Source organism: Marmota marmota, unplaced genomic scaffold, assembly GCF_001458135.2.
Source record: "Marmota marmota marmota unplaced genomic scaffold, marMar, whole genome shotgun sequence".
Lineage (NCBI taxonomy): Eukaryota > Metazoa > Chordata > Mammalia > Rodentia > Sciuridae > Marmota > Marmota marmota.
The window spans coordinates 62,043,317-62,061,463 of NW_025999968.1; the positions used below are offsets into that span (position 1 = coordinate 62,043,317).

The 18,147-nt window shown below is 53.0% G+C and overlaps 1 protein-coding gene across 2 annotated transcripts in view; it reads right to left on the minus strand.

The window, feature by feature from the left end:
* Positions 1 to 16,512, minus strand: part of LOC107136279 (40S ribosomal protein S13-like) — a 27,661-nt gene extending 11,149 nt beyond the window's left edge. The window contains exons 1-2 of one of the 2 annotated variants that reach the window (XM_048803767.1): positions 13,745 to 13,749; positions 12,615 to 13,080 (exon numbers count right to left, since the gene is read on the minus strand). In XM_048803767.1, the coding sequence (XP_048659724.1) occupies positions 12,621 to 13,076 (456 nt within the window). In that variant the 5' untranslated portion in view covers positions 13,077 to 13,080; positions 13,745 to 13,749 and the 3' untranslated portion in view covers positions 12,615 to 12,620. Of the gene's footprint in view, positions 1 to 12,570; positions 13,096 to 13,744; positions 13,750 to 16,498 lie in introns of those variants that run through there. The other variant, XM_048803768.1, reaches the window with a different exon arrangement.
* Positions 16,513 to 18,147: the final 1,635 nt, after the last annotated feature.

Below are 18,147 nucleotides of genomic sequence, written 5' to 3' on the forward strand. Positions count from 1 at the left end.
GGAGGGAGGGAGGGAGTGGAGAAAGGGAGGGAGGGAGGGAAGGTTGAGGCAGAGAAGACCTGGTTAAAGTCATGGGGTCCCTTTGACCCAGGAGCCATTTTCTCTGAACAGCCCCGTGGCTCCCCTGACCTGCGAGAGGGGCACCAGGAAGGCAGAGATGGTGACAACGACAGCCACAGTGCTCAGGAGGTGGCCATGCTGGGGGCAGGCTGATGCAGAAGGAGCCACCAGGACCAGGGGATGGGGGCGCAGGGTGTGCTGGACCTCAAGAGGGACAACGGTCTCCCTGGACAGTCTCCCTGGACAGATCCAAGAGGAAGGGACTTGGGACGCCGTGGGAGAGGCTGTGGGAGAGGCGGGCTCAGGTCCAAGGGAATCCAGAGCAGAGCAGCAGGGCCACCAGCTGGGGGTGGGTGGGACAGGTGTGTCCCCAACCGCCCAGGGCTGTTCCACCCTGCTCTTGTCCAGGCCCCGGACTGGAGGGAAGCCCCACCTTGCCCGAGGCTGGCCTGCAGCCGCTGGGGAAAGTCTGCCTCGATCCTGGGGACCCCTGGAGACCAGCTGAGTGGCCCTGCTGGCAATGGAGGGGAAACCACAGCCACCCCTCCCCCAGGGGGGAGGGTCACGCAGCAGTTGGGAGAGAGGAAGGGCTCACACACATCACCATGACAGGGTGGGCACAGAGGTGCCACCTCAGCATAAGGTACAGCATATTTTTATTCATTTATTATTTTGAAATATTTATTATTATTATTTTTTAACGGACACAATATCTTTCTTTTGCATTTGTGCGGTGCCTCGGCATGCCAGGCGATCAGCCCCAGCCCAGACTCAGCATGTCTTAAAAAGGAAAAGAGCAGAAGTCAAGCTAAGGGGCTGGAGAAAGACCCACGATGCGGTGTCTCCTACGCGGCCTGCGCGGACAGGGGCAGTGACTGTGGGCGCACACCGGGGTGGCCACACGGCCTCATCAGACCCTCCGGTGTCCGCCTGGGACCCCGGTGGAGGGCCTGGCAAAGGGACCACGGGCCAGTCAGCAGGAGGCAGCTTTGCGACCCAACAGAAGACAGCAGGCTCCGCTGTGCGGTCCCCTGTCCCCAGGGCCGAGGAGGCAGCGTCCCTTGGAGGGCAGGACCCTCTTTCTTCCCACCAGCAGGGCTCAGCGTCCTGCGGCGAGGACGTGTGGTGCACTAGGGTGTTCCTCCTCCTCCGAGGCCATTGCGTCTCACATTGGCTCTGGCGCAGTCACCCCTTCCCCAAGGGTCAGTCACCCGCCACCCTGCCGCCCCCACCTTGGCCCAGAGCAGGGGCAGAGCTGCATCCAGGAGCAGGGCCCTGGTCTCTGGGTGGGTCCAGCTGAGCCGCCGCCCGCACCGTTTCCCTGGCCCAAGGGGAAAGCCCTTGAAGAACCACGCAGCCAGGGGCTCTCCAGTCCTGCCCCCAGCCACTGCTCTTGAGTGGCCCAAATCCGTGACAATGGGCCACCAGCCCCAGAAGTGGTGGCCCCCTGAGCCTGGCTGCCCCCTGGTGGCTGCTTCCCATGCAGAGGGCCCCAGAGCCCACTAGGGACAGAGCCGCCTGTTCAATTCCCAAGTCACCCCAATGGGGAAATGCCACTGGGCTTTGTTTTCATGCAGGGACTGAGAGTGGGTGCTAGTCCTTGGGAGGTGCGGGCCACTTCACCCATGACAAAGAGGCCCTCTCACATCCTACAGAGATGACGCCCGATTGGCTGAGTGTTTTCAGGAGACTATTTTGCCGTATGAATTTAGAACCTTAAAAAATAGTCCTATTCTGGGATTTTTTTTCCTTAGTGCTAGGAACAGAACCCAGGGTGTGCCACCACTGAGCTGCCCTCTAGCCTTTCTTATTTTATTTTGAGATAGGGTCTTGCTGAGGCTGGCCTCCAGCTTGTGATCCTTCTACCTCAGCCTCCCTAGTCGCTGGGATCCCCAGCAAGCGCCACTGCGTTCAACTGGGAAATGATTTCAAAGAACTCCTCTAGCTGCTGAGAACCACCTTGTGGGTAGAGACCTGGGACAGGGCTGGGCTATGGCCCTGAGAGTGCTGGCCCAGCTTCCCCAGCTCGGGTCCATCCCCAGCCCGCCACAGGAGAGGAGCAGAGGCAGAGATGTGTAGTGCGGACCTTACTGTCCCCCAAAGCTGGTGTCACCCTTGAAGGCTTGGACCCCAGCCTGTGGCACCATTGGGAGGTAGTGGGCCCTTCAGGGGACAGGGACTCTTCCTCCCATCTTTTCTTTGCAGCTGCCATAAGGTGAGCGGCTCCCCTGCCGTGATGTACAGGAAGGACCCGGTGACTGTGGACCGCGGAGCCACACCAAGCCTTTCCTCTGGACCTTGCTGTGTCAGGTGTTCTGTCTCTGCGGTGACCCACCAAGCTAACCCAGAAGAAGGACATGTGGAATACCACGCTGCCACTGAGACCCGGGGATCCCCGCTGAGTTCTGCTGAGGACTGAGAGCCATCCCAGTGGCCTGGTGGGCCAGAGGGAGGACAGTGCCCAGTGAGTGGACCGTGTGCCACCAGGGGCGCAGCACCCGGGACCTGGAGGGAGGCCGCCCCACGAGGCCGAGGCCCCGGGCCTCCCTTGTCTGAGGGAGGCTCCCCTGTGGGGAGGCTGGCTCTGGCCATCGAGGTCTCCAGGAGGAATGCAGGAGATGAGTGTGGAAGCATCTGGAGAAGGCCGAGGGGCCAAGCCAGAGCCACAGTGCCAGCCACAGCAACGCAGGCTCGCTGTGAACTCGGGCCTCGGTTGGCAAGGGGCGCACTGGAGAGTCGGCAGAAGTCAGCTGGAGCCAGCAGCCGGGAGCTTTGAGTGAGGACCCCCCCCCCAATGGGCTACTATAGCTACTTCTCTGGATTTTCCCATTTTTACAATGAAATCGTATTATTATTTACTTATTTGTTTATTTTGGCACCAAGGATTGAACCCAGGGCCCTTAACCACTGAGCCACACCCCAGCCCTTTTAAAATATTTTACTCAGAGACAGGGTCTTGCTGAGTTGCCTAGGGCCTCACTAAGTGACTGAGGCTTTGAACTTGTGATCCTCCTGCCTCAGCCTCCGAGCTGCTGGGTTTACAGATGTGCATCACCACGCCTGGCCTGAAATCCTATTATTTTGATAATAAACGAGCCGCTCAGACAAAATCAGGCAGAAATTAAACGAATGGAGAGCTCTGCCACGTTCAGCCCTGACCAACCCTGCAAGCTGTTTTGGGGGGAAGCTGAAAAACGGGTTTTATTTGTGTGGAGAGGCAGAGGACCTAGAACACCCAGGTATCTTGAAAGAGAGCAGTTGGAGGACTCACGCGCCAGGTGTCAAGCTCTGTGGCAGTGCGGTGGCCGACAGTGCACATTGGCAAGAGGGGACAGGGAGACCCTGGGCGCCGCGGCCCGTTTCTGTGGTCCTTGCTTCTCAGCGGAGGTGCTAATGCAGGGCCCAGGGCAGGACTTTCTTTCCAACAAATGGCCTGAAGCTGCTAGATACCCACGTGGAGACCAAGGGACCTGGCCACCCCACCAGACTCAGCCTGAGGTGGGGCCCGCTGCCAAGGCCGAAGCTGGAACCACAAACCCCCCGGGAGAAGAAATCAGGCTGTCTTCCAGAGAGTTGGTGCCATTCTGCATCCCACCAGCGATACATGAGCGCCTGCTGTTGCACGTCCCCCAGCATCCGGGGGTCGGGGGTCGGAATCCGCTGTCGAAGTGCCATTGCTGTCCCACCTCCCTCCCTCCCTCCCCCTCTCTTTTCTCTGTCTTTGTGGTGCTGGGGCTGGAACCCAGGGCCTTGCGCCCGCTGGGCAAGGGCTTCCTGCTGGGCATTCGTGGCCTTGGCTCTCCTCCGAGCACCCCTGGGGTGCCTCCCATGAATGTAGATACGCTCCTTTTCAGGCATCTGAAGAACCGGCGAGTTCTCCTTCTCATTTCTTTGGGGACCCGCTGGCCGTCCAGGGGTTGGCTGCCTGAGAATTCCCCACACTCCCTTCTGCTGGTGACGCCAGGTCTGGTTTCCCAGCTCCCCACAGAGGCCCCTCTGCCCCTGCCTCCATGGCCTGGTCTCCTGGTCACACACCCAGGAGCCTGTGCTGCAGTGACACTGAACAGCCAGCTCTGAGAGTCCCCAGGGAAAAGCCGCCCACGTCCGAGTCCAGGCCAGGGAGGACAGGCGAGTGGTGGGCGTTTCAGAGCGCCAGCCAGGTCGACTGTGGCCACTGTCGGCAGATGGGGCCTCTGGGGGCTGGCCCCTCCTGCCCCTCAGTGGGTCCTAGGCTGCTTCCCAGGGCCTCTGGGGAGGCGGGAGAAATAGGGCTGAAAAGCTGCGAGGCTCTTATCCTTCCAGCTCATCTGCTCTTCCTGGATAAATGCTCCACGGCTGTCGGAAGCCCTGGGCTTACTTCCAGATTCTGGAAAAGTTGATCTCCATGCTTTTTTTCAGTGCTGGGGATTGAATCCAGGGGGCTCTGCCCTGGGCCACATCGTCCGTCACCCTTTCATTTTTCATTTTGACTTCTGACCTCTGGCCTCTAGAACACGTTCCCACCCGAGGCCACCTGGACTGTGACAATTCCTTAGACCAGCTCTGGGACACTTATCAGTTTTCAGGGACAGTGCTCTTGAGACCGTGGTCAGTTGTCACAGCAGAGGGAGCAGAGCACTTGAGGGCCAGGTGTGGGCATCCGTCCCCGGCATGGCCACGTCACTTCTGTGTGAATCTCAGGCCCATGTGTAGGCCCACAGCCCTAGCCACCCCAGGAAGCACACTGCCACCATGTGTCCCACAGGGAGCACGGGGCGTGTGGCAGACCAGCAGGACTCCTTGGGGACAGGACCCTCTCTGGTGACCAGGCCGTGTGAAGGTCCAGGACATACTCGGGCCAGCGGCTCAGCCATCTGTATCACCTTGCCTCAAATCTCCTATCCACCTAGTTTGTTTAATTTTAAATTTTAGATGGATGAGCTTTTAAAGTGTTAGTTTTTCCCTAAAGAATAACATCCATAAAACGACGGCAGCTATTTATCCTTGTTCTGATCGGCAGAGAAGTGAGCCCCTGGCCTCTGGAGGCACTGGCTGCCCTGCGAGTTCCTGTTTGTCTGTGGCGGGCTCCTGGGAGACGGTGCCGCGGAGGAGCAGAGGCAGCTGAGCTGCAGGGCTCCTTGGGCTCCGTGGGCTCCTTGACTGAGAGGCGTCTGCCCACAGCAGCCTGCGATGATGATGATGATCGCAAGGGCCTGCTGCTAGGCAGCCGCACTCCCAGGCCGCGGCTCCTGGCCCCACACTCCAGGCTGCGGCTCCTGGCCCCACACTCCAGGCTGCGGCTCCTGGACCCACACTCCAGGCCGCGCGGCTCCTGGCCCCAGCTCCGTCTGCTCGCTGCTCGAGAGCCAGTACTCCAGAGACCAGAGTAGGTAGGAGTCAGGTTTGTTCAAAGAACTGATGCCCGAGAAGTTGGAAGAGGAGGAGAAATTGTCCCCCAAACAAAGGCCATCTCAGGGAACTGACACTAAAGGGCTTTGGTGAATGCGGAGGGGCAGGTGCAGCAGGCAGGAGGGCTGCGCTGAGGGGTCTTCCCTCTGAGGCTCACGTTTTCTTTTCTGCTGGAATATCCTTGAGATCAGAACTGACTCTTTCCTCCTGGGCTGGTCCCTATAGTTATTGAGATGAACATATTATTTCCCTGCAAGTTAAACATTATTGCACTTTTAATTAAAGAACAAGAGTCCTTGGCCCCCCTTTGATGTCACCTGAAGACCGTCAGATGTCTTGGGCTCCGGGAACCTGAAGAAGATCCCTGATGAGGACTGATGGTCAGGGTCATCTGGCTCCTCTCCTGCGGCAGTCAACTGTGGCAGTGTCTCAGGGACTCAAAGTGTAGGGAACTAGAATCCACAAAGCTGGCAAGCGGTAAAATCCAAGAAGACTGACCAGGGCCGTTGGTGAAAGGGAGCTTATTTGGCAGCAGTGGTGCAAGATGCATGGCCTGGCCATAATCGCTGCCGTATCTGAGCTCCCAGGGAGCGCCCTCGTGGGCCCAGTGCAGGGTCTGTCCCCGGTGCAGCCCCAGGAGTGCTGAGCCACAGGCTGGGCCGCTGCATCTGCTGACCTTGAGTTTGATGATGGTGGGTGGGCAGTAATGGCTCCCAGTGGGCAAGGCCCTTGGCCATAGGAGGCCCCAGGGAGGCGCACATGCGGGACGGGGGTGGGCAGGAAGACCCCATGGAAGGTGTCAGGGCCCTGGTAGGGAGGGCCAGCAGGGGAAGGGGAGCCAGAGGCCCTGTGGAAAGCTCACTTTTAGGAAAGCACATGGGAGAGCGTCCTGCGAGACAGCTACCTGGGGCTGGTCAGCAGGGTAGATGGGGCCAGGTGCTCACTGTGTCCCATGCAGCTCCTCCCCCAGGGGAGAACTGCTTCAGAACTGCGAAGGCTGAATGAGTCCTCCACGAGTTCACTACTGGAGACCTAATCCACAAAGCCATATGCTCCTGGTGCACCGAGGGGCCTTCGGGAGGCCACCAGGGTTAGATGAGGTCGTGAGGGTGGCCCCATGGCATCAGTGGCTCTACAGGAAGAGGAAGGGACCCAAGCTGCACGCCTGCTGTCTCCCATGTGACGCCCTCTGCCATGTCGTGATGCAGCACACAGCCCCCCTAGGGGCCGAGCAGGGCAGGTGCCACTGGGGACTTCCCAGCCTCCAGAACTGTGACAGACTCGCCAACCCCAGATCCCAGACCCTGCATTCATGGTGAAGCCCTCCGTCCCAGGAGCTCTGTTAGCAACGCACGGCTGGCACTTGGCAGGAGCTACCCCTGTCTCCTGGGCCACATGTCCCTGTGTGTCTGCCATCCCACAGGAGCACCCAGGCTGCACCTGAATAAGGAAGCCCCAGCTTGAGGGGGGCCGGGGTCGCGCCCTGTCCATCAGGTGTCATGTGTTGCAAGTGCTCCCACAAAGCCCAGCACCTGTAGCTGGGACCTTGTTTGTAAACAGGTCTTGTGGGTGGGGTGGAGAGGCAAGGGTGGCCTCTGTCAGGACCGGGGCCCAGCCAAGAGGGTGCCCTTCAGGCAAAGTCTTCTTTAGCCCTTTCCTCTGACCCTGAGGGCCAGCACCCACTGGCTTCTTCCTCCTGAAACTGACCCCAGAGAGACACAACTGGCTTCTTGCAGGGCTTGACCAGGACCAGAGGACCGGAGCCGTCGCGCCCTGAGCGGGGGTCAGAGCAGCCAGCGTAGCCAGCCCGCCCTGCCCTTGCCTCTGTAGGTGAACACTCACACTGGGGTCGGGCAAGCCCTCTGCACACCTTCAATCCAAAAATGCCTTTAACCTCCAGCCTGGGCCAAGCGGGATCCTAGGGACCTGGGTACTGGTTCCTTCCATGCTCCATGCCTCCCAACTCCAGCCTTGACACTGTGAAATCCACGACCTTGAGGGCAGCAAACCTTAAGCAGATGACCAGTTTTATTTAGCTGCAGGTAGTTTGTAAGTTGTTTGCATCCGAGTCCTGGAAGTCAAATCCTGTTTTCATATTGATCTCTCTTATGAAGCCAGCATCCTTGTGGACGCTCCTGCTGGGAATGCAGGCAGGCGGGCTGTCACCTGTGATGGGACAGTGCAGGGCACGGGGACTCTCCAGGCCACAAGCCTGCAGCATGATGGGCCAGCTGTGTGGAGAGGGCTCTCCCCACGGGCCCAGATGTACAGTCTGCATGGCCGCCTTCTGCTCAGGAGGACTAGTCAGACCTGGAAACACAGGGTGGGGTGCTGCTTGTCTCCACCAGACACGAGCTGTGGTTGGGTTTGCTGTGTGTCTTGGTACATGTGAGCGGCTGTAATGAAGTGGCACCCCCTTTCTCCACAGAAAAGCCCTCTTCACCATGGCTGATATTAGGACTGTCAGCAAAAGAGTCCAATGTGGATAAACTCCCTATTTTCATGTCGCCCTGTTTACTTGGCCACTGGCCTGGGAGATACCAGCACTCCAGGTGCTGGACACCCCTTACTAGCTTTTCGCAAACAGGTATCCAGTATAGTAGTTTGTAGAACTGTGCAAACAAGGCTCTGGCCTTGAGCTGGGCTTCACAGAGATGTCTACATTTCTAAGATGAGTTACAATTGGGCTCCATGGTAACAGCTGGCAGGGGAGGAAAGAGAGGGGAGAAGAAGCCCCCCCCTTCTCAGGTGTGGTCCTTGAAGGTTAACTTGCCCAGAACAAGAGAGAAAAAGCTGCTTTATGTGAACTTCTGCAGACTGTGAACTTCTGAGCCCCTCCCCTTACACGCTGGGTATAAAACTCTGAAACTCCCTGAACTCGGGGTTCAGGGGATTAATTGATGACAGCAAAAGCTGTGCCCTCTGAACCTGGCTGCAGCCAAATAAAACTGTCTCCTGCTGTCTTGGGTGCCCTGCCTGTCTGTCTTTACAACAGTAACAGAGTAGCTGAGCCTGGCAACTCATAAAGAACAGAAACGTATAGCTCAGGTACTGGACTCGGGAAGTCCCAGATCAAGGTGCTAGGGGCTGCTGCTGGGGAGGCCTGCTCCCCGGATGGTGTCTCCCTGAGTGGCAACTTCTCCTGGCAGAGGAGCAGAGGGTGAAGGGACTTTATAGAGGCCTGAATCCCACCCCTGGGGGCTGCGCTCACCACCTGATGGCCCTGCCTCTCAGCTCTGAAGCTGGGGGTAAGTTGCCACATGAATGTTGGGAGAGACCCCGCCATTTAAGCCATAGCCCTGGGGTTAGGATTTAATGGTGCCCCCATCACTAGGTTGAAGCCCTGACCCCCAGGGTCAGAGGCCACCTTATTGGAGACAAGGGTTGTCGGGAGCTGCCCTGGAGCACCCTTTAGTCCTGAAGCAAGAAGTTCTGAACGATTATTCATTCTGCAGCGACTTGGGCGTTACCTCTGCTCAGATAATGAGGGGTGGCCCCAGGAGTAGGCTCACGGGGGTGGGCAGGAAGACCCCATGGAAGGTGTCAGGGCCCTGGTAGGGAGGGCCAGCAGGGGAAGGGGAGCCAGAGGCCCTGTGGAAAGCTCACTTTTAGGAAAGCACATNGCGAGAGTATGACGGGTGGCCGGAGTGGTGCGCGGTGGGGTGGGGGGGTGTTGAGCTAACTCACCTGTTCCTCTGTGATCCTACCCCTTTGCCCTTTCTGGGGATAGCATCTTCCATGGAAACTCCCCTTGTGTGTCCCCTATATAAGACTAAAGAATTCCCGTAGAAAAGATGGAGGAACGAGATGGACATCTTTCCCTAAGTACATGTATGAAGACACAGATGGTGTGAAAATACTTTGTGTAGAACCAGAGATATGAAAAGTGTGCTCTCTATGTGTAATATGAATTATGATGCATTCTGCTGTCAGACATAACAAATTAGAATAAAAAAATAAAATTAAAAAAAAGAATAAAGGATTCCAGTGGTGCTCTCTCTCTTTCTGTGGACCCTTAAGTTTGGAGAGACGCCCTGGATTTTGAAAAGGTACTTCTGTGAGTTTGTGTGCTTTCTCCGCCACTTTCTTAAGTTATTGGAATAGTCAGATTTTGTGAACCCAGCTAGGATAGATGGCGATAAATGGAGGCCCCACCAGGGCTGTGTTAAGGTAGCTGATAAAATACATATGGTTAAAGTGTAGCCCTCTCCCATAAGCATATGACTTATTGTGGAACTAATGTGGATTTGTGTTTTGCGATGTTTTAGATGAGAAGTTTTGAATTCATGAACTGGAAAGTGATGGGCGAGGATGAAGGGAGAGTGGAAAGACTGCCTTATTTGTGGGCCATTAAAATTCCAGAAGTTCTCTGCTTCTAAAAAAGTAAAGTATCTTTAAATTTTTAGAATTTGATTCTTACTTTCTAGAATTACTTGGACACTCTGAATTGGGCAAATAAATTGGCTAAGCCTCTTTCTGCATCCTTACCAAGAATTGAAATCCAGTGAGCGGTAACAGCTGCACGCGCGCGCGCACACACACACACACACACTCACGCAGGGCTCTAGCCTGCTGCTGGCAATGCTTTTAACCTGTAGACAGCCTGGCCTGGGTGCGCACGCACGCCCACTGGCACCAGCATCTGCCACTGGAACCCACTTCTGAGTTGGGGGGCCTTGGGGGCGCCCAGCACTGTGAAGGGAGAGTGCAGAGAGGGAGGCCCAGCTGCAGGACAGCCACCCACTTATGGATCCGGGGTCCTAGGAGCCATCCCTGGAAGCACCCAGTGGCACTGCCCCACAGGAATTCCGAGCGGGAAAAGATCAGGCAAGATCTGGACATCCCGTGGCCGCAGGAAACCGGCAAAACACCTGCCTGCCATAGTTCTGCAGAGGGACCTCGCGGGGAAGAGCGGACAAATCGGACAGAATGGGACCAACTGGAAAGCCCCGGGGACGCTTGACTTTCCAGGGCACAGGGCAAGGGCACAGGCGCAGGGTGAGCCCAAGCGGCAGCAGCCAGGCTCACCCCACACCCCCTGGCCAGAAGGCCGGGAAACACGGGGCCCACGACCCCAGGGGACATGGACACAAGTCGCTAGGCAAAAGCCCCGTTCCAGCACAGGCACAGACGATGGCCGAATGTGGAGCTGGCCTGGGCTGAACCGTGTGTCCACTGGGTGCAGCCCCAGCCCAGGGACAGGTGCGGGCATGGGTGCGGGCACGGGGCCTGGCATGGGTGGTGACCGGACACTGGGTCAGCGTGGTGCTGGGGACTTTCGCGGCAGGAATCAGGTGTGGCCATGGGACAGGCAAAGAAGCAGACAGCGAAAGGCGGCCTCAGTCAGCCGCGTGGGAACCCAGGCGTTGCCATGACAACCACAGCTTGCCTGGGAGGCGCAGCCTGCGGGCCAACAGCAGCCGCAGAGACCCTCCCAGCTTCACAGGATGCGGTTCAGTCACACCTGCGGGTGACAGGACCCACGCTCCGACCTCGGCCGACTTTGGACTATGGAGAACCAGAAGGGCTCTCCAGCCCCCGCTGGGACAAAATGGCCACCGAGCCCCACCTCCCACACTCTCCCCGGCTTCCCATTGGTCCTTCCACTGTCGCTCACACAGGGCTTTGGTCCCGCCTCCCAGGGTCCACTTCACAGGGTCCGCTCCCCAGGGCCTGCCTTACTTAAGGTGCCCACCTGTAAATACTGAGGAAAGGTAGTTTTCTCAGGCGACATCTAATTTCACAGGCTGCTACGTTGCTGCCCTAATCCTAACTTGTTCTCAAAGCTAAATAATCTGATTTTTATCCCTCAACAGTTTCCCTTAGAATTTCTTTAGGGCTGTATTATTAAGGAAAATGGCAGAGACACTGTCACGTTTATGAGTGACGCATACGTTTGCTTGTGTTTTATTTTTGAGGATTATAAGAGTACATTTGATCATCACGAGATAATTAAAGGCAGGCAATCTGAGAAGGTTTTTTTCACAACCTTTCATGACAATCAAATAACCTTATTCTTCTTGGTTTCTGACTATGTAAATACAGAATATAGACAGATATGTGCGCAGAAATTTTGTGATGTCACATAGAGGTAAGGGTGCACCCCTAGTTAGAAGTAAGTTAAAGGGATCCAAATATTATAAGAACCATATGGTTTCATAAGATAATTGTAAGCTATGTCTTGATTCTTAATGCATATTTTTCCAGGTATTTTGATAATCTATTGACATTAATTCATAAAATAATTAACATATATGTCTAATTGTTTAATTAATATGTATCTATTTGCTTCTAATCATTTTCCTTCAACAGAAAACACATAATTTATATTTCTTATACATGCATTTATCTGATGCTCTGCCTTTTTTTTTTTTTTTTAGTGTTCGGTGGACACAATATCTTTATTTTATTTTTATGTGGTGCTGAGGATTGAACCCAGCGAGCGCGCTATCACTTGAGCCACATCCCCAGCCCTCTGCCTTTTACAGTTAAAAATATTTAAGATAAATTTATTTTGCTATAAAAATTTGCTTTCAGAGATAATACAACTATCAAGTAATCTCTAATTCTCAAATTATTGTACAAATTTTTATAAGATGATAAACATATGATTTTGTCAACAGAAATGTCCACGGGCTTTAACTATATTTTCATTGAGATATTTCTTCTTATCAAGGTTCAATCATTTGTTTAGATTCTAAGATTTATAGAAATTGTTCCAAAGTGTAACCAAAAGAAAAAATTCTAGAAAAGAAAAAGAAGATACTTCCACAGAGAGGAAGCACACAGTGGAGCACCTAAGGAGACGAAAGGGATCATCTTTGGGTAAACAGGTTCTTTATAGTCTAGATTTTTATGATAAAAGAATTTTCCTAAATAAGCAAATCCTTATATCATTATCTAGACCAATGATAGAGAAAGCTAAAACAATTGGAAAACAGATTTATGTATAAGTGGACTGACTATAATAATCTGAACTGATTAATTCTAGGATATTTCAGGCTTTTCCCCCTAATTTTATTATACTAATATGAACCAGGATTTTGTCCATATTTTGACTGATAATGACCTATTATTAAAATGTTAAGTTTCCATTAAGTAAGGTCTTTATTTGCATAGTGATTTTTTTTTTTTTAGTTAAATGCTTTTATTGTTTGAGTACATACATAAATTTATGCCACCAGGGCAGAGGCTGTGGATGACTCATATTTCCAATTTGGGGGAAGGACCCGCTTGGTCTTATAATACCAAGCCAATCGGTGAATTCGGCTCTCTATCAGAATCAGGCGGAATTTAGCATCCTTATCCTTTCTATTCCTCTCAAGATGCTTTCGAACAGCAACTGCTTTCTTAATTAAATGATAGAGATCCTCAGGAAGATCAGGGGCAAGTCCTTTGGACTTCAGGATTCTCAAGATCTTATTGCCAGTCACAAAACGTACTTGTGCAACACCATGTGAGTCCCTCAGTATCACACCGATCTGTGAGGGAGTCAGACCCTTCTTAGCCAGTTTGTAAATCTGCTCCTTCACGTCGTCAGATGTCAACTTCAACCAGGTGGGGACGCTACGGCGAAAGGGCAGAGCCGACTGGGACAGGCCCTTCCCGGGAGCATGCATGCGACCCATGATGGCGGCAGTCAAGGACCAAAAAGAGCACATAGTGATTCTTAATGTCTAAGTCAAGGATTAATTTTAGTGTAGAAATTCACATCCTTGATTATGCAATAAATATTTTAAAATGCTGGCTTAAATTCCAATTTTGATTCTCGGATATTACTTCTGTTTGTTGGATGTTTGTGGGATCTGGGAGAGCATTTTATTAGAACTGGAGCTCTCCAAATTAAGGTAATACATTAGTTTTGAGCAATAAAAGTTATAAACTTTGTGGGAAATTCATTATATAAATTCTGACTGGACCTATAATTCATGAAACAGTGTAAGACTTGTATATTACTCCCTACACTGGGAAATGACCTTAATCATATTTTCTAAAAGACAATTAAGAGGTACCTATTTAAAGGATAATATTCTGAGACATAGGGATATTTTGAGACCTTCTCTCAGGAGAAGATTGAGGGTTCTTTTTAAATTTATCCATTTACATATAATATCAAAATAAATCACTAGTCTATATACTTAAAATTGCAATGATTAATAAAAGATGTCTCATTTTCTTATCCAGCTTCAATTACTGTCACAGAGTAAACCTTAAAAAATGGCCCACTGGGAACTTAGATCAGAGGGGACCTCTCAAAACTAACTTGAACCAGAACAAATTCGGGGAGATTTTCGAGAGATCCAAATTCATGTATTGTAATATTTCAAAATTTATGCCAATGTCTAATAACCTTATCTAGAGAAATACTTAGCTAAACTTTAAAATAGAAGGCTATCTTTAAACAGTTTTAAAGGAGATTTCTTAACCGTGTCCCAGTGACACAGAATAGGGACAATTCTGACAGTTTGTCTGGAGCACAGACAGTTCCCCAGGACAAATCGGTATCCAACAGATAAAGAACGATTTTAGTAAGCCTTTAGAAAAATCCTACTATTTTCATAGAGAGACTTAAAAAGACAATACAGCACCTTAGACTTATAGGGGCCACCCATTTTCTAAAGATGAGTTTATCATCCAGTTTGCCCTAGATATTCCAAGGGGTTTACAAAGGTCAGCATAATTCTAGCGAAGTTTAGATGTTATATCAGAGTTAAATGGAGCCAAATGAAGAAAAAGAAAGTTAAAGATACAGACAGAAAGAGATTAAAATGCTGATCTCACCACAAGAAAAATAAGCTTCCTAGTTAAAGATTTTACTCCTCTTCTAAGTTATAAACAGATTTTTGGAAGCCTTTAAACATTAAAACAGGGCCTTACTTGGAGCCCCTGTCAACAGTTTATCACTGAAAAAAATTACTCTGGAAATAGTTATCCTTAAAATATTAGACAGACAGCCATAAATAAATCAGCTCAACAGCCCATAACATACTTCAATAAAAACATATAACATGATAGACCTTTTCTCAACCTCAATAATATGAGACAATGCCTACATACATTGATATTTTTGAAATTGATAAAACCATAAATCATACATAATTATTAGAGCTAATTTTACTGCACTAAATAAAGTTATTAAGGACTCTCATAGAACTTTTTCTTTTTACACAAAGATTATTTTGACATAAACCCCTCAAAATATCATTGCTAGCTCAATGTCATAAAAAATCTTAAACTAGATCACTGTCTTAAACCACACTGTTACCTTCTTTTTACCCCTAATATTCGAGATACTAACTCCCCCTACTTAGGTCAGCACTAAGTTTGGTAACGATGACAGTTTTTCTGTTCATTTTCCTATTCCATTTTCGTTAGTGGTGAAAAAGAAAATATCTTCCCTATGCTTATGCAGGAGCCTGCAAGCTGCTTGGTACAGGAAGCCACAGGACAGAAATCTTCCCGCCCTTCTCTCACAGGACCCTGCAGCCCAGCTGGGAGGGTTATTTTTATTTGTTTTTAAGGTAGAGCCTTTATCGCAGAGTTTCTCAAACCTGAGCTGCAGGGCCTGCTGGAAGGCAGGCCGCTGGGTCCTCCCCAGGTTTCAGCTCTGGCAGGCCTGGGGTGGCAGGTCATTTGCATGGATCCTGCCCAGGTCTTGCTCTTGGGCCTGGCTGGAGCGACCTTCAGAACCAATGCTTTGTAGAGTCAAACCGGCTAATTCTTTAAATCACGGAAATAGCCCCTGACCTTCCATGTTGAAGCAGGAGGAACAGCAGCCGGAGGCCCTCCCCACCACAGCGTCGCCAGCCCCTGGGTCCCATGGAGTGCTTCCTCCGCACAGGAAGACCCGAGATCCTCACAGAAATGCTCAAGCTCAGCCGTGTTCTTAGGCCCATTTAAAACGAGAAAACCCAGACACACAACGAGTAAGACATCTGCCCCAAGACACGGCTGTCAATCACAACCCAGATGCAGACCTGGGCCTGGGCCAGGCAGGGTGGCCACGGGCTACAGAAGGTCTTGGGCACCCTCATGCTCTGGCTGGAGGGAGGAGAAGACATTGCAGAGGGGCAGGCAGAGAGCCTGCGTGGGCTCCTGAGAAGGGCCATTTTTTGTCGCCCTGGGGATCAGCAGGGAGACTTCAGCTAGATGGACCAGGTCTGAGAAGGCAGTTTACTCATTTCAGACACCAACAGAAATTCAGTCTGGCATAATAGTGTCGATTATCTTAATAGATAATTATTTGCAATTAGCATTTTAATCTGTATAAGAAGATTGCTTTTAAATGGCTTGACAACAATTCTCAAGGGTTTCAAACATCCCGACAGTTTTACATACTCCGCTAATTTGCAGAAAGTGTAACCACACCCCCCAAAAAGTGTGCAAGAGGCCCACTAGCAAAGACTATAGCATTGCAAACACGGCAACTTGATTATTGGCGTTTGGCTGTAATTTTGAACACACAAAGGCCAAGCTGAGTTGGGGAGAGCACTGTGGGGTCAGCTCCTAGCCCTAAGTCAGAGTGAGGGTCACAAAGGCCGGGTGCTGGGAGCGCAGGCCCTAGCTGGAGTCCACTATCCAGAACAGGCCTGGGGACACAGGTGGGCTGGGCCAGGAGAGCAGACGGGTTTTGCCTGGAGGGCTGTGGCTCAGTGTGGCTCTCACAGGTGCCAGGGAGGAAAGCACCTGCCACTCAAACCCACGTAGCAAGCGAGCGAGCGCAGGCCGCCTGTGGTGCCAGTGGGCAGGCCTCCCCCAGTGAGGAAAGGCAGGCTGCTGAGCTGGGAGGGCTGGACGTCTTCATGTGACCAAGACCCACAGTCACTGTCTCGCTGCAGGAGGCTGGAAGTCAGAGCTCAGGGTGCGGGGGGCAGGTCCCTCCAGAGCCCTCTTGACCTGGGTCCTCACATGCTCTCTCCAGGTATCTCCAGCTCCACAAGGCCAGCGGGCTGACGGGCAGCCTCACCCTGCGGGTGGGACCTCAGCAGCCTCACAGGCCCCAGGGGGCTGTGGTTTGGGGAATGGAGCGGTCCCTGCAGAACCTCACGTTGGAAGAGGACACTGTCTGAAGCAGAGTCCAGGGGCACCTCAGCCCCTGCTGGCTCCACACGGGCTGCTTCCTGGTTGTCACAGGAAGTGAAGTCGCCCTGGCCCAGGGTGGGTCGGTGTGGGGGGCCCTTCTTTAGACGAAGCCCCAGGGGTTCAGTGCTCAGCTGGCCTCTCCTCAGGGCCACAGGCAGAGGTCTGAGCTGGAGCCTGGGGTGGTGCCTGGTCATCAGCTGTTGTCCTTGTTGACCAAGAGGCAGGGTGGCCTGTGTTGGGTGCAGGGCAGGCTGAACAGATGTTGGCTGCAAGATAGCCCTCGCACTCAAACCCCCCTCCATCTGGTCCTTTATCACCTGTTTGCCTCAAGTCTGAACATTCAACCCTGCTCAAGGCTGAACACTTAACCCCCCTTGGCCAACAAGGCAGCTTGCAGACCCAGAGGCCCCATTAGATTTGGGCTATAAAAACTCCCTCCTGCCAGGCCCCCCTCTCTCTCGCACTCTTTGTCTTTCTTGCGTGCGCTGTCTCTCTCTTGCTCTTGCTCTCTCCCTCTTCATCTCTCCTCTTCCCTTCTCTCTCTCTCTCTCTCTCCTTTCTCTTTGTTGCACTGCTGCAATACAGATCTTTTGGTTGCTCCGAGTGTTGTGGTCACTTTCCTTTCAGCCTGCGTCTGAGGGCTCTCCCACTGGGACACAGCTTGGCCACGAGGACCTGCTCGGAAGCCTGTCCTGCCCTGGCCTCACGGCCTGGTCCCGCCTTTGCTGTCCTTTCCAGCCCAGCACAAAATAGGTCCCTGGCCTCTCTCCGAGGCTCCGTTATGTCTCTTCCACAGGGAGAGACGGTGCCCGAGGGTGGGTCTCCATCTTTCCCTGCCCACTCTCACTGCCTTGGCCCTCCTTTGGGACACTATCTCTCGTTGCCCATGATGCATGTGCCTGAAGGACTGGCCCTCTGAGGGGCAGGCGCCATGCTGAACCCCTACCTGGGTTCCAGCTTGGAGCAGGGCGGTCGGCCCTGGTCCTTCACTTTGCCTCTGTCCCCCGCAGGGTACTGTCTCCAATGGCAGGTAAACAGGGTGGCAGGGGCGGGGCACTATGGGGCTGAAGGAGCCTCAGGCCCAGCTGCGCACAAAGCCAACAGAAGCCCACCCGGGGCCTGCGATTTATCCTCTCTGATGCAAAACTACAAAGGCACCGTGGCTCAGTGGGGTCTGAGATTCCACAGTCGTGTCCCCGCTGTCCTCTGCCAACGAGGGCCCTCAGAGCTGTGCTCAGGTGCTCCCCGAGAGCCGGCTCCCCGCATACCTGGGCCTTGCCTCCTGTTGGATCAGGACCAGGCAGAGCAAGCGCTCACCTCCGCTGCAAAGTGACAAAGGAGATAGAGTTCAGGGTGACACGGTGGGCTCTCAGGGACAGATGAGACCCACACTAGAGGGAGACCGGTCTATGAGCCCAACCAGCCAAGCTTGTCCCCTCTTCGTCCCCCAGGCCAGCCCAGGCTTCCTCACAGGGCGGCCACAGCGTTCCCAGGAGCACAGGCCCCAGCGCACACTCTGAGGTCACTACTGTGGTTCTCAGTGTGCTCATCCCTGAACACACCCAGCGCAGTGTCACCCCTCCTCCTCCTCCTCCTCCTCCTCCTCCTCCTTTTTCC